The sequence below is a fragment of the Pantherophis guttatus genome, chromosome 2 (assembly GCF_059756535.1).
Source record: "Pantherophis guttatus breed Tessera chromosome 2, ASM5975653v1, whole genome shotgun sequence".
Lineage (NCBI taxonomy): Eukaryota > Metazoa > Chordata > Lepidosauria > Squamata > Colubridae > Pantherophis > Pantherophis guttatus.
In genome coordinates this window covers 22092701-22108751 of record NC_142064.1, presented here as the reverse complement: position 1 = coordinate 22108751, position 16051 = coordinate 22092701, and the positions used below count along the sequence as shown (strand labels likewise).

The following is a 16051-nucleotide window of genomic DNA, read 5'->3' as shown; positions in this document are numbered from 1 at the left end:
AAGCCTATTTTTATGAACAAGCCAAGCATACATTACTAAATATCTTTTATTACACTACATTTTATATAGTCAAGAAGGTTTTAAGAGCTATTTTCAGGGTCAGAAGCAGTGGTGGGTTTCAAATTCTTTTACTACTGTTTCTGTGGGTGTGGCTTGGTGGGCGTGGCTTGGTGGGCGTGGCAGGGGAAAGATACTGTAAAATTTCCATTCCCACCCCAATCCAGGGGAAGGTTACTGCTTTTTGCCGTGCCCTCAAAACTTTTTTATTTCATCAAGCTGGGCTGGCGTAACCCCCGCCCCCCATTTAGATATTGGATTTTAGTCGAGAGGTTTTAAATTTTGGGCCAAAACTTGTTTAATTCTTTTAAAATTTAAAATTTTATATTGGGATGTTTTTTATTCTAGGCTGTGCACCGCCCTGAGTCCAGCAGGAGAAAGGCAGTATAAAAATTTAATAAAATAAATAAATAAAAAATAAAAATCCCCATTTCAGCCCGATCAGCTGGGACTTGGGAGGCAAAGAATAGATGGGGGCGGAGCCAGTCAGAATTTTTACTACTGGTTCTCCAAACTACTCAAAATTTCCGCTACCGGTTCTCCAGAACTGGTCAGAACCTGCTGAAACCCACCTCTGGTCAGGTGTTTCTTTAACTATCACTTTCTTACATTTCTGTCAAGTTACAAGCATATGCTCGACAGGAATAAAATTGGGAATGCATATAAGCAATTCTTCCGTTGTTCTTTTCTCCTTGTCCATGCAAATGAGCCATCTATAGTCTCACATCTCAGACAGGCAAACTGCATCGCAAAACAAGGAATACTTCCATGATTTCATTGGAAGTTCTTATTCCACCCCAAACAGAATTCTGCCTTTGATCCCTTGCATTTGGGCAGGTGTGTCTGACTGTTGACAACACATCTGCTATTACTGGGGTTAAGGCCCAGAACAATATTTAACACTAAAGTCATCCTTTAACACACATTAAAATGAGGGGGGGAAATTAACTTTGGTATGATACCTGTAAAAGCCGTTTTACTTAACGCTATTTGATTAATGAATTATGTTTGATAAATTTAAATTATGCTATAGTGTAAATCAGGTATAAACCAGAGGTGGTATTCAGTAGGTTCTGACCAATTCTGGAGAACCGGTAGCGGAAATTTTGAGTAGTTCGGAGAACCGGCAAATACCACCTCTGACTGGCCCCGCCCCCATTTATTCTCTGCCTCTCAAGTCCCAGCTGATTGGGAAGAAATGGGGATTTTGCAATAACCTTCCCTTGGAGTGGGGTGGGAATGGAGATTTTACAGTATCCTTCCCCTGCTACGCCCACCAAGACACGCCCACCAAGACACACCCACAGAACCGGTAGTAAAAAATTTTGAATCCTACCACTGGTATAAACATTCTATACTGCAAGTGCAGGCTGATAAATGTCCTTTTGTGACTACAAACTAGGTGGACCTAACATTTATGTTTCTTCTCTTTTGCATGAGGGGATTTGGCAGGAGGTCATTTTAAGGATAGCACACCCACTCCTAGTTTAGCTTAAGGACTACAGCAGACATAAAGGTCATAAGTCTGCGGTGGTCACTTGTTTTGTTTATAGTTGCCAGAATTGCCAATCCTAATTGTGAAGTGAAAACGCCCTGAAGTCTGAAACAGTTAATGCTGAAATTAGCAGCCTGATATTTAATTTCCATGCTTCACTCTGTATAAACGGTAGCTCACAGTTGACGCTTTCCTGAACACTTCTTCATATCCACCAGTCATTGCAATGAAATTAACAGTGGAAAAATACCATAATGATTTAAAGCCATATAGTAAAGCTAACTGTGCTGAAGAATGAGAGAGCTGAAAATCTGGTAAATGAGTATTGCTTTAGGGCAGGGCTGTCAAACTCCCGTGGGCCAGATGTGTCACGCGTTGGCCAGGCCCATGCCCGGTTTTGCAAAGGGGGGGGGGAAGTCCCAATACATCATGTGACGCCGCCATGATGACATGAGTTTGACACCCCTGCTTTAGGGTAACTCCTGCTTAATTTAATAACATCTAATTCTGCCAGTGAGTGACACAGATCCACACCTGATAATGGACCCAGCTGACCTCGGACTCCTGTTTCTGCTCCTTATCCTCCCCCATTTTTTAAGCACTTAAACTGTAACAAAGATGATGTGTTTGATTTACATACTCATATCCTGACTCAGTAAAGTCGTATAGTTTAGGCATACAACCACCCCCAGGCAAATGGGCAATGAGAACTAGGTGTAAGCTTCTTCAAAGCAGGTCAGAAATGTCTTTGTTCTCTTCCCCCATCCCCAAGGTTGGCAACCAAATTTTGCTCTATGAATTCAGCACTAGCGTTGGCCAACTTGTATCCAGCACTATATATAGAAGGCAATGTGGTCACTTACCTCCCCGACTGGCAAGAACGGTACCACTATAGGAAAATGTCAAACTTGATGTATCAGTGCCTGGAGCGTGTGCTTGTCTGCAGTGAAACTTGGTATGAACCTGTGTGCAGAGCAAATGAATATTACAAAGGTTTGCTAATTTTAGACAAAGTGCACCTGGTTCTCTGAGAACATAAAACGCTCTTTGTTGCATTCTTGGATTAAACAACTAGTAAGCAGTTTTGTAATCTCGGGTATTAGAGAAAACATGACAGCTGACATTCAGCTATTCTTGTTCATCACCTTTTATATACATTTAACAGCTTAACTATATATGCGAGGCTAAGGATTTGTAACACTTCCAAATATTTAGCTTTAGGGTCCAAACTAAAATAATGTAATCATGCAATGGTAATATACGCACATCTCTCTGTTTTATATGAGTTAGAGGCAAATATGTATGAGTAAAATATAAAAATATTTTTAATCGGGAGAAAACATTCCCATCCTTTCTATGGAATAGAAGATTCAAGACCACAAAATAGTTCATATTCTTCTGGATATATCTTGAAGGTAAAGAAATCTGGGGAAGTTGGATGCCAAGCCTGAGAAATGCCAAGAAGCCTGGGTTAAAGGTTTTTTTAAAAGTCCAAAAAATTTGAGTGTCATTTGGCTTTCTATGAAAATGCATTCCATGGGGTTGGGGGGTGGGATTTTTCTATTAAAATACTTTTTTTAAACAATAATCCTTATTTATTAAAAGATGAGCAATTTTTTGAAAGGTTTTTCCTCTTGAGCAGAGGTGGTATTCAGCCGGTTCGGACTTGTTTGCCCGAACCTGTAGCGGAAATTGCAGGAGGGCCTGCCCAGCCTAGTTCTATGCCATCCTATTTAGGCACATTTTTGAGGCCGGGTGCATGCATGGAAGGTGCGTGCGCGAGCAAAGCACATGCGCAGAAGGCTGGGCGCATGTGTGGAAGGCAGGCACATGATAATCAGGCGCGCACTCACACGAAACGAGTGTGTCTGAGGCGAACCGGTAGTAACATAATGTGAAACCCACCGCTGCTCTTGAGGTATGTTTTAGAAATATATTTTATAAATGTAGATTATATTTTAAAATAATAGCGTGACCTCCCCATACCTCATACTGAGTTCATAAGGAAAAGTGACATGGCTCATTACTGTAGTGAAAAAATATTGTCTTCTCTCCGATCTGTGAAACTGTATATCTCAATCGCACACACATTTCTCACACATACCAAATCAAAATTATAAAGGGTTTATAACCACAATTGAGCCCAATATTTATTTATTTATTTAATTAATTTTATTAGATTTATATACCGCCTACTCCCGAAGGACTCAGGGCAGTGAACAGCCAAAAAGATAAAACACACAGATAATAAAATTTAAAACAGTATAAAAACGTATTAAACAATTTGGCCCGAGACGAATTAAAACATCCCCATATTTAAAAACAGATTTAAAATTACTCATATACCATTTAAAAGGGAAAGTTAGGCCAGACCAGCCTGTTGGAATAAAAAGGTCTTGAGAGCGCGGCGGAAGGTCCGTAAATCCAACATCCTCCATATCTCCGGGGGGGGGGGGAGCTCATTCCAGATAACAGGTGCCCCCACAGAGAAGGCTATCCCCCTGGGGGCCGCCAGCCGACACTGTTTGGCTGACGGCACCCTGAGGAGCTCCTCTCTGTGAGAGTGTACTCGCTGGTGAGAGGCTATTGGTGGCAGCAGGTGGTCCTGTAAGTATCCAGGTCCTAAGCCATGGAGTGTTCTAAAGGTGGTAACCAAAACCTTGAAGGGCACCCGGAAGATCACTGGGAGCCAGTGCAGCTCGCGCAGGAGAGGTATTACATGGGAACGCCACGTCGCTCCCATAACCACCCACGCGGCTGCACTCTGCACCAGTTGGAGCCTCCGGGTGCTCCTCCAGGGGAGCCCCATGTACCAATTTCCATTGCTAAACAAGACAGTTGTTGAGTCTTGCCCCATTTTACAGTTTGCTCCATTTTACAACCTTTCTTGCCACAGTTGTCAAGTGAATCACTGAGGTTGTTAAGTTAGTAACACGGTTGTTAAGCGAATCCGACTTCCCCGTTGACTCTGCTTGTCAGAAGATCGCAAAAAATGGTCACATGATCCTGGGACACTGCAACTATCATAAACACATGCCAGTCACAAGCATCTGAATCGGGATGCCTCCACAGTCATATGAAAAATGGTCATGCCATTTTTTCAGTGCTGTTGTAACTTCAAATGGTTTCTACCCGTGTTTCCCCGAAAATAAGACCCTGTCTTCTTCTTTTTTGCCACCAAAAAAGGCAACAGGTCTTTTTTTGGGGGGAAGGGGAGGTATCTTCCACTGATTCACCTCACTTGCTTCCTCGCCCCTGGCTTCCTTTTCGTTATCAGAGGCCTTCAGGAACTTCTTCTGCGGCCGGCAAGACTAGCAAGGCTTTCCTGAAGGCCTCTGCAGCCAATAACAGAGCTCCAGATTGATCCGGAGCTCTATTGTTGGCTGCAGAGGCCTTTAGGAAAGCCTTGCCGGCTGCAGAAGAAATGGACTGGCAAGGCAGGTGTCGGAGTGTGCGAGGCCTGGCTGCAACTGTCCAAAGGTAAGTAGTAGGGCAGCTCCACCACCCCTCATCCCCACCCTAGCTTAATTTTTACACGTGCACCCTGGAGTGGGTAGGGTCTTAATTAGGGCTTATTTTGGGGATAGGGCTTTTGTTGGGCACGCATACAGAAATCAAGCTAGGACTAATTTTCGGGGTAGGTTGTATTTTTGGGGAAATATGGTAAACAAACAGTTGTAAGTCAAGAAACATTTCTGTTACCTTTTCAGTCTTTTTGATACACGCACTAAACTCCAGATGAAGCCAAAATCAAGCCACAAAATGGGGTAGGATACCCACAGAGTGCTACATTTTTTTTTAGATACTAGCACAGATCTACAACTTTTTATGAGTTTTGTTTTCAAAATTCCAATCTGTTAGCCCGTGCTCTATTTTTGCATTTATAAATGCTTAATTTTCAATCGGAATTTGTGACTTTGTGACAGAATTTCTGACTTTGAAAGAAGCTTCCCACAAAACCGACTAATAGATCTTTCCATTTTTTTTTTACTTAAAGCCGCAATTCCAAGTTTGATCACAGAAGAGTTTTTAAAAAGGAATGGATGGTCTGAGTTTTGAGAACTGGAGTTTGGACTGGTCGTCTATCCTTCCTTCAGAATAAGGTGCAGATACTCTCACTTCAGACTTACAAGGAATAGTAATGGTAGTCATTGCCAATGGTCTGCTTAAAGCACTAGCATTGGAGCACTCTTGCTGTGACTTTTTAGTTATTAATTCCAATGTATGAAGGATATAAGACATTAAACTTCTGACATCTCCAGGAGCTCCTGGAACAGCTCCTGATTTAAATTTTGGAAACTCCTTGGCCATTAGATTTGACAACTGATTCATCATGAAAACTTCGTAAGTTCAACACAGTATAGAAATTCCTTCATCCTGGCAGGTTGGAAGCAATTAGGTTCATGAATAGAAGCTGCAGCCCAGCAATATTTTCTCCAGATGTAGACACTGATTTAGAGAAAAATACAATGGTGCCACTACAAGCAGTTTAATTCAGTTGCAGAAATCTTGCATCCTCTTTTTTCTTCTTCTAATCACCAAATAAAACTATAGGTTACTCAAGAGTCTGTGACACAAACCAGTGATTTGAAAATTTTTCTCATGTTTATCTTTCTTCACTTGAATATACTCTTTTTGTTCCTTAGAGATGTTTCAAGATTTTCAACTATGAGGAGAATGGAATAGAACTCACTGGCAACTGATCCTTCTCTGCTTATTATTGTGTGCTATAATAAAAAATGTGGTAGCATTTCACTTTGTTTTACTAGTTGCTGCAGTATTTTTAAGTGTGGTGTTTGCTATAATGCTACCTCTATCCGTTATTTTTCATCTTATCCGTCTTGCAAGAAATCTGAATCAAGAATGTGAAATCAATGCAGAATCAAATTATAATTCAGGAGCATTGAAACTTATTTTGCACGCCTTTTTGCATGTGTTAGAATTTTACCATATCCAAAACCTTGTGCAACAGCTGCTAATTTCGATAAAGATGCTAGATTGTAAAGAGTGCTCAGGTAGATGAATGATCTTAATGGATCCTAGGTGGTGGGCCTTTTCTGCTGGCACTTGCATTGTGGAATCTTCTCCCCCAAGATTATTAGAATTAGAATTAGAATTATTTATTTATTGGCCAAGTGTGATTGGACACTCAAGGAATTTGTCTTTGGTGCATATGCTCTCAGTGTACATAAAAAGACAAGATACATTCATCAAGAATCGTAAGGTACAACACAATGATAGTCATAGGGTACAAGTAAGCAATCAAAACATATTAGGAAACAATCAATATAAATTGTAAGGGTACAGCAACAAGTTACAGTCATGCAGTCATAGGTGGAAGGAGATGGGTGATAGGAATGATGAGAAGATTAATAGTAGTGCAGACTTAGTAAATAGTTTGCCAGGGTTGAGGGAATTATTTGTTTAGCAGAGTGATGGCGTTCGGGAAAAAACTGTTCTTGTGTCTAGTTGTTCTGGTGTGCAGTACTCTATAGCGTCGTTTTGAGGGTAGGAGTTGAAACAATTTATGTCCAGGATGCGAGGGTTATGTAAGCCTCCTCACTCCTGAGCTTTTGAAGATCTCTCAAGACCTGGTTATGCCAGTAGGCCTGGAGACCTCAGGGGACGGGGGAACTCCTGAAATGGCCCCATTATTACTAACATCCCTCTACATATTATTTTCTTTTCCTGTTTTACTTCTGCTTCTATACTTTTCAATGCTCTTTTAATAATTATTATATAATGGCTTAAGATGATTGCTTTATTTATTTACTGTTTTATTGGACTGCATACTGTAGTAACTAGTAAAAATAAGTGAAATGCTACCAAATTTCTCACAATAGCCAGGGGTGGGATTCTACCAGTTCAGACTGGTTCGAGCGAACTGGTAGCTCCAACAATCTGCTGGGAGAACCGGTTTGCTCCGACGTTCAGAGGGGCCCATCTGCCCGCCCATGCTATTTTCAGACCTTTATCTTCTCAGCTGATTTGCGCAATAGAGCAGATTGCCGCACGGATCAGCTGTGCTACTCCTCTGAAGAAACCAGGAAGTGAAGATTTCTTGAAACGGGTACGGGCATGTATGAAGCACGTGCGCGCACGCAAATTGCACAATCACCGAACCGGTTGTTAAACCGGGAGGATCCCACCACTGATTATAGCACAGCATAATCAGCAGAGAATGTACACTGCTCAGAAACACTTTTCATGGCCACATAAATTTGATTAATAAATCTACAAGTAACAAGCCAAGAGAGTGACCTGGATAATCTTCCTATATTGGATTTACAAAAGACGCTTCTTAAAGCTTTGAAGAATTTCGGAGAAGAAAGAAAAAATGAAAAGTAATAAAGTTTGTGTTCTGGATAACCCAGGTAAAAGGGGAGGAAGGGGGGGGATCTTACAAGATCTGCATGTCTCAAATAGGCTATAAGTGAGCGACTATGAGCCAAATCTGGAAATATAACATATTTCTCTAGTAAAATTATGAAATGGAAGACAAAAAAAAAAAAAAAAAAAACCCAACCCAGCAGCCTAAACAACATTACTAGAAAAAGATAAAATACCTTTGCCTTACAAAATTTACCATTCTGCAATTTTTTTATCCAGAATAATTGGTTTTTAAAAGTTAAGAAGCCAAAACTGCTTTCTGGGAAAATATTTTCAGCTATGACAAATATTCTTTTTTTAAAAAAGGAAGACCATGTGAAACATTTGGATTTATTGTTAAGCTGTTTTATCTGAAAGTGATAATACAAATTGGCCAGCATGAAATAATAAACATCATTAATTAAAACAAAGCATTTGGATATAATTCAATTGCCCTCCCTTTATTTTTATGTTAAGTATGAAAAATGTTAATACACTTGAAAATATTAAGTTCTCACCACTCACTCTGTATAAATTATGTTAGTTGGCAAGTACTGATCTGTTATTTGGCTAGTTTTTGCAAGTGCAGTCTAATTACATGGCCTGATTTAGTAGTATATTTAACTGCTTCTCTAAATTTGAATATCTTCTTGAGAATTTTGTACCAGTAGGTAAGCATAGAAATTGCTCATCCGTGTATGTAGTGATTTAGGAAGCTGATTGTCTTGCTATCCCTCTGAATGATGTCAAGAAGTTTAAAACAATGTTGCACCTGATCAAAACTTTACAGGATTAAGAGAGCGTTAGAATCTCATTACGCCATTTAAAAAGGTAAAAAAGAGGACTATCATGGTAGGCTATAATTTATATCTAATACAGAGATGTTTCCCTATTAAAGACAGTTCTCAGCTGAAACAACACCTTGCACTCAATTTTTTTCTGTCTTCATTGAGTTTCACACTGGCATCTTCAAACCGAATCCTGATTAAATCCATTGGAATTTATGTCTAAAAAGGTTGCAAACCAACAGGAAAGGGAAGGTATGTGGGAAAAAATCCTAAATGTACTCTCAGTTCTACACCATTTTAAGGGTATCAGTTGCATTACATTTGCACTCATCTCATACAATCAGTAGTGATGGATAAAGGTAAAGGTAAAGGTTCCCCTCGCACATATGTGCTAGTCGTTCCCGACTCCAGGGGGCGGTGCTCATCTCCGTTTCAAAGCCGAAGAGCCAGCGCTGTCTGAAGACGTCTCCGTGGTCATGTGGGCGGCATGACTAAACACCAAAGGCACACGGAACGCTGTTACCTTCCCACCAAAGGTGGTCCCTATTTTTCTACTTGCATTTTTTACATGCTTTTGAACTGCTAGGTCGGCAGAAGCTGGAACGAGTAACAGGAGCTCACTTCGTTACGCGGCACTAGGGATTCGAACCGCTGAACTGCCAACCTTTTGATCAACAAGCTCAGCGTTTTAGCCACTGAGCCACCGCATCCTTTAGTGATGGATAGTAACTGCTATATTTAGTTTAGACTTGATTCACCCGATGCATCACTATTTTAGCTTTGTTTAAAAGCCAGCTGATAAACACTGATTTTCCAAAACCTGATTGATGGTCTTGCTTCAGGACAGGCAATTTTATAAGGACACGCTTGTGTCTGATGCAACCACATAATTAGCTCTAGAATGGCTTGATTTCTCTTCAGATTGTAAGTTAGTGGCTACCTGATTCTAATCAGATGCAAAAGTAAAAGAAAGATTGGGAATGTGAAGTTTTCTGCTCTGGCATACAGTGCAAAGGTGTTACCTGCTAAGGGACCTACCAAATTATAGAAATTGCAGACAGTACTATACTGGTTACGCTGGTATCCTTAAAATTGTTGATTTTAAACAAGATAAGGGAGGTCCTTCACAGGTAGTCCTCAACTTACAACCATGATCGTTTGAAGTCACAATGGTCCTGAAAAAAGTGACGTATGACTTATGACTGTTTTTCATATTTATGACCTTTGCAGTATCCCCACGCACATGTGATAAAAATCCAGATGCCTGCCAATGGGGTCGTGTGATCACCTTTTGTCACCTTCTGACAAGCAGTGTCGATGGGGGAAGCTTGACTTGTTTAACAACCATGTTAAGAGCCGTGATGGTGCAGTGGTTAGAATGTAGTATTGCAGGCTAATTCTGCTGACTGCCATTTGACAGCAGTTTGGCAGTTTGATTCTGATCGGCTCAAGGTTGATTCAGCCTTACATCCTTCTGAGGTCAGTAAAATGAGGACCCAGATTGTTAGGGACAATATGCTGATTCTGTAAACCTCTTCGAGAGAGCTGTAAAGTATTGTAAAGCGGTATGTAAGTCTAAGTGCTATTGCTATTGCAACTGCAGCGACTCATCTAACAACTGTGGCAAGAAAGATTGTAAAATGCAGCAAAACTCACAGAAATTTTGGACTCTATTGTGGTCATAATTTGAGGACTACCTGTAACTAGAACTGTTATAGCTTACATAGCAATAGCACTTAGACTTATATAGTGCTTTATAGCGCTCTCTGGGCAGTTAACAACATCAGCATATTGCCCCCAACAATCTGGGTCCTCATTTTACTAACCTCAGAAGGATGGAGAGCCACATAATTAGCTCTAAAATTACTTGATTTCTCTTCAGATTCCTGTCTGTTATACATACCCTGATAATTAAATTGGTATCTGAATTAAGTCTTCGTAATTTTCTGTACTTTTGCACCAGTTTCTACTATAAAAACTCAAAAGCTCCTTGACTTTCCTCTTCAACAAACAGTCTTGATTAGCAACTAATTGTAGTGTATTATTTTGGAAAATTATTCAGAAAATAGAAAACCAAGAGGGACAAAAATAATTAAGAAACTGAAACCTCATGCTCCAAAATCACAATATAGAGAATATTTTGAAGCCAGGGGTCTTTTCTCAATAATATTTTGGTTGAGATAAAAAAAAATACCCTCAAGTTGCAGCTAGCTGGGACCACACACATATATACACAGCACTATAAATTAAATGTGCTAAAAGTTTGGCACATTTAAGGTCATATCAGCTCAAATGACTATGAGAAACTAATTGGGGACAAATCTAGATAGAGAAATTGGGTTAGCCCTGAATTTCCTATTGCTTATGTTGATATAATTCCTCCTGGATATTAAAATAACATATATATTTGTTCTGAAAAGGTAGAAACAATCTTTGATTGTTAAGTATAAAGGTGCATTTGTTTAATTCAAAAAGATAAATAGTTGAATGCCATAGAATATCTTGTTAGTGCTGAACATACTGTAATTGTGTTGAATGGTTAACATCTCATTTAACCATCTGTTATAAACTATCTAAGATTGTATCAATTACAGTCGTCAATAGCATTTTAAGAATGCTATTTCATTTAAAATCAAAAAACTTTTATAACTATTTTTAAAACTCCCACAATAGCATAAGAGGTTCCCCTTGAATACCATAAAAATTAACCTGGGAGGATGATTTCGGATTTGAATCTAGCTGGAATTCTTTTTGGCACAATATTTTTTTGCCTAACTTTCAATAGGCCATCAAGATTGGCCACAATGATAATCCATAGATGGAATTACCATGTTTCCTCGAAAATAAGACAGGGTTTTATTGACACCCCCCCCCATAAGGGCTTGGCCTTATTATCAGAGAGTCTTATTAATTTGGGGGTGCAGGAGGTGGCAAGCATGGGACTGGATGTCCCATTATTGCCGTTGCCTCCCCTCCCTGTTCTTCGTGCCGGCCGAGCGGTCCAACACGTCCCACCCCACCCCAATGGCAACAGCAGCCTGGCTGCTTTCCTTCCTTGCCGTCTCTTTATTGAGAGGGCTGGCAGGTGGGGCGGGGGAGAAACGAGACACGTGGAGTAAGACGTGGCTCCCCTTGCCGTCTCTTTTTCCCCGCTCGCCGGACATGGCAAGGTTCCTGCCCTTGCTTAGCCACCCACTCCCTTTAGGGATGCAATTTGGGTGTGGCAGGTAGGGCGGGTGAGAAGCGGGATGCATGTCTTACCTTTCCAGCTCGGTTGCGTTCCTCACCGTTGTGTCCAGGGAAACACGCTGTAAAAGAAAATCTTATCGCGAGTTCGAGAAGTTTGATTGAACTTGCGAGGTTTTCTTTTACAGCATGTTTCCCTAGACACAACAGCGAGGAAAGTGACGGAGCTTTAAAGGTAAGACCTGCATCCCGCTTCTCACCGACCCCACCTGCCACCCCCAAATCACATCCCTAAAGGGGGCGGGTGACTAAGCAAGGGGCAGGAGCCCTGCCATGCCCGGCAAGTGGGGGGAGAAGAGACAGCAAGGGAAGCCACGTCTCGCACCACTAGTCTTATTTCTCCCCCGCCCCACCCTCTCAATAAAGAGACACTGGGGAAGGGAAGCAGCCAGGCTGCTGTTGCCATTGGGGTGGGGTGAGACATGTTGGGCCACTCGGCCAGTGCGAAGAACAGGGAGGGGAGGGCATGTCCCCCCTTCCCCCCTCTGGCCTCACCTCAACTCATTTTGGTTGCACGGCAAGCAACCAGAGGAAATGGCGGGACCGGCTGTGCATGCGTGTAAGTAGTTGGTGAGGGGGCTTATTTTGCAGGGATGGCTTATATTATCACATGCGCTGAAAAGCCTGATTGGGCTTATTATCCGGACATGTCTTATTTTCAGGGAAACACGGTATATAAATTACAACTTAGACTTATCTACCACTTCATAGTGCGTTGTAGCCCACTTTAAGGAGTTTACAGAGTCAGTGCATTGCCCCCAACAATCTGGGTGATCCTTGGAAGGATGGACGACTGAGTCACCTTGAGCCAGTCAGAATTGAACTTCTGGCAGTGAGCAGTAATTAGCCTACAATACTGCATTATATCCACTGTGCCACCACGGCTCAGTAGATTGTGCAATTTGACGGCAATGTCCAATCATTCATTCTTTTGGGTTGAATGTTTTAGAGCAGGGCTGTCAAACTTGCGGCCTGCAAGCCAGATGCATCACACGCTGGCCAAACCCACGCTTGGTTTAGTGAAGGGGGAAAAACTCCCGATACATCATGTGATGTTGCCATGATGACGCAAGTTTGACGCTCCTGTTTTAGAGCAGTTGCGAAAATCATCCAATAGCCTTTCCCAAAGAATTCAGATTTTAGTTTATTTATCTATATTTTATTCAGTTCCTGTTGTTACATTCTACATTTGTTAAAAACAAAATACTTGAAACTAATAAATTTTTTGCACTGGAACAATAATATCTAAAAAATGGAAATACTGATTGGGCTGAAATAATAACACAAGAAAACCTGGAGAGTTTTTCCCTTGGGGATAAATGATTAAAATATATTCCTTATTTATGTTAAAGTTATGTCAACAGTATGTTTTTAACCAATTAGCATTTTCTTCACAACTATAGTTATGGAGTAAAAATTAATCCTTAAAAAAATCAATTGTTCCACAGATATATCTGGTTTCATTCTGCGTAACATCTCTACGAGTTATATGTTAAGTAAAAGACAGCTGGAAAATATTCCTTGTTTTCATCAAGCCTTCTGTCTACTATCAACATCTGCTCAGAATATGCTTCATGCAGTAGCAGTGCAGGTTCACCTTTTTTCTTGTTATTTAACAAAACCAACACATTAAGGTACGTTTATACCACTGTCTTGTCCTTACACTGTAGCTTTTCTGAGATTCATAATTGGGTCATAAATATTCAGAAATGATTCCTTTTTTTGCTTAAGCAAAAATTATGTTTATAGTAAGATTACCTCTGTTTCCTATGGTAGTATTGTTTTTTTTCTTTTAAATCAAACTTCTTAGTTCTTTTTGCGTGTTTTGCTATATGTATATATATTGTGTCAAAAGAGAACAACAAGTAAATAACATCCACATTTATATCCACCTGTTTATTCATTCAAGATGCTCATCTTCTATCTAAGTAGATCATCTCTCAGAACTACTGGAAGAAGTCTCCAGTCTCCAGAGATATTTGTTAAAGATTTGATGGAAAAAGTATAGAATAATGAATTAAAAAAAATGTAAATTGGGATTCACAAGATGGGATACTATGTCCCCCAAGTTGGCATTCGCGGGATGGGAATTCTCATCATTTACATCCAATGTGGCGATAGCATGGGAGTGATAACTTATACATCTTTAGGTTGTCAGTTTGGGGGGGAAAATATACATGCTGTGAAAATGGAGCAGGCTAAGTGCCCATTGTATTCTGAATTTAATGAAAGAGGAATTAAATTGAGAAAAGATGATGGTACAGTTGGGTAGCAAATTAAAATGCTCCATTCTGCAACATTTTACAGGCCCTATTTGCTATACTGCTTAAGTAAACAACTGAAGAAGACTAAAGATTGATTGAACAATTGAAGAAGTTCTAAAGAATCTTTGGATTATTTAATACCATTTCATCTTATACATTTGCGATCCTGAATAGCTTCACTAAGGAAACTTATCTATTATGAAAACAGCATTTTTTCCAATTCAATCTGCATCTTGCCAGCTGCCCCAAACTGCCCAATTCCATGGTCACGTGCTAATCTTTTACCTCCCTTCTTTTTTGAACTCATCTTGAACAATACTTCTTGCCAGATCCTTAGCTATGAGGGGTCCTTGGAGGTCTCTGAGCTTGGCTGCTTTCTTGCAGATGTTTCCTTACACTGATGATGTTACCTAGCTTGGGTAATGAAACATCTGCAACAAAACCACCAAGCTCAGAAAGCACTAAGGACCCTTCATTTGCGATCCTGAGCCACAAATATTCTCCTTTGTTAGATCCTTAGCTATCTCAACTTCCCCTTTCCTGTGAGATTGTGTGTGTGTGTGAGTGTGTGTGTGTGTGTGTGTGTGTATGGTGTGTGAATGAGTAAGAGAACGAGACTAATTTGTTCTCCCAGCTATTTGCCCAGCCTCAAGTTATCAGCCACAAGTAAAGCGTTGTATGAATGGCAGATAACACAACAAGTTAACATGTTTCAACTTTTCCATTCTGTCAGAGAGAGGAAGGCTAGTCAGGTGTGCTGCATGTGAATTTAAGAGTGGCAGGTAAGGTGGTGGTGAGGGTTTAAAATTCTAGAAAGACTGATGGATAGGATACTTCCAGATTTTTTTTCTCAGCTGAACCTTGTAAAAACCCAAGTATTCATGCTTTTGTTTGGCTGAAATAGTCTGGCTGAATTTCTGAGTCCCAGTAGGTTTGTTAAATATATTATTCCTCCGTGTTTCTGCTTTGTGTACATCGCTATCGGAAGAAAACATTATTTTTGCTGCGGGCATGTTTCCCTGGCTGACGGAAAATATGCTCCAAATATTTTGCTCAGAAACATGTCTTCCTGCAAAGAAAGGTGAGAAAGATAAGGCTGGAGACCACATGGAGTGGTGGGAAATCATTCCACAAGTTTTTGCTTTTAGTAAATTGGTGTTTTGTTGCACCGCAGCTGTTTTGTGAATGAGCAGGCATTTCTGTAAAAATGCTCACCGCTTCAAAATTTTAAAAGCGTTCACTGATTCAAAAGGATTTCATATTTCCAACTAAAAAAACAACAACACAAGAGGTGCCTAGACTAATCACTCTGCATGAAAAGTGAAATAAATCAAATAAATTCTGAGGAGGGAAATGGGATATGGGGTAGTATCTGTCTTCTTATTCCGTGGGGGATTTGGGTATCATGCAGTTTATAACAGTCTCCCTTTTTCCTTGAATCATGTTAGTGTTATCTTTGTAACAAAGAGAAAAGCAGCAGCTCTATAACTAGAATTACCCTTTTGTCCCCCCCCTCTTCACTACAGATAGTCCTTGACTTACAACAGCTCATTTAGTGACTGTTCAAAGTTACTATGGCACTGAAAAAAGTGACATGACCATTTTTCACACTTACGATTGTTGCAGCATCGCTGTGGTCACAATTGGCAACTGGTTCATATTTAGCAATAGCAATAGCACTTAGACTTATAGACTGCTTCACAGTGCTTTACAGCACTGTGCACTGCATGAGTTACATGAACTGAAAATGGTGAAATACAAATACTATTTTGCTGTCTTCAAAAGTTTAAGCACTAGCGAAAATATATACTGTATTTTTCAGAGTATAAGAC

General features: G+C 40.3%; 1 protein-coding gene across 2 annotated transcripts in view; it reads right to left on the bottom strand.

Annotated features, from left to right (window-relative positions):
• WDR70 (WD repeat domain 70) overlaps nt 1–16051 on the bottom strand; it is a 136736-nt gene that overhangs the window by 36366 nt on the left and 84319 nt on the right. For both annotated transcript variants that reach the window (XM_060690705.2, XM_060690706.2), the window contains exon 11: nt 2416–2515. In XM_060690705.2, the coding sequence (XP_060546688.1) occupies nt 2416–2515 (100 nt within the window). The remainder of the gene's footprint in view (nt 1–2415; nt 2516–16051) is intronic.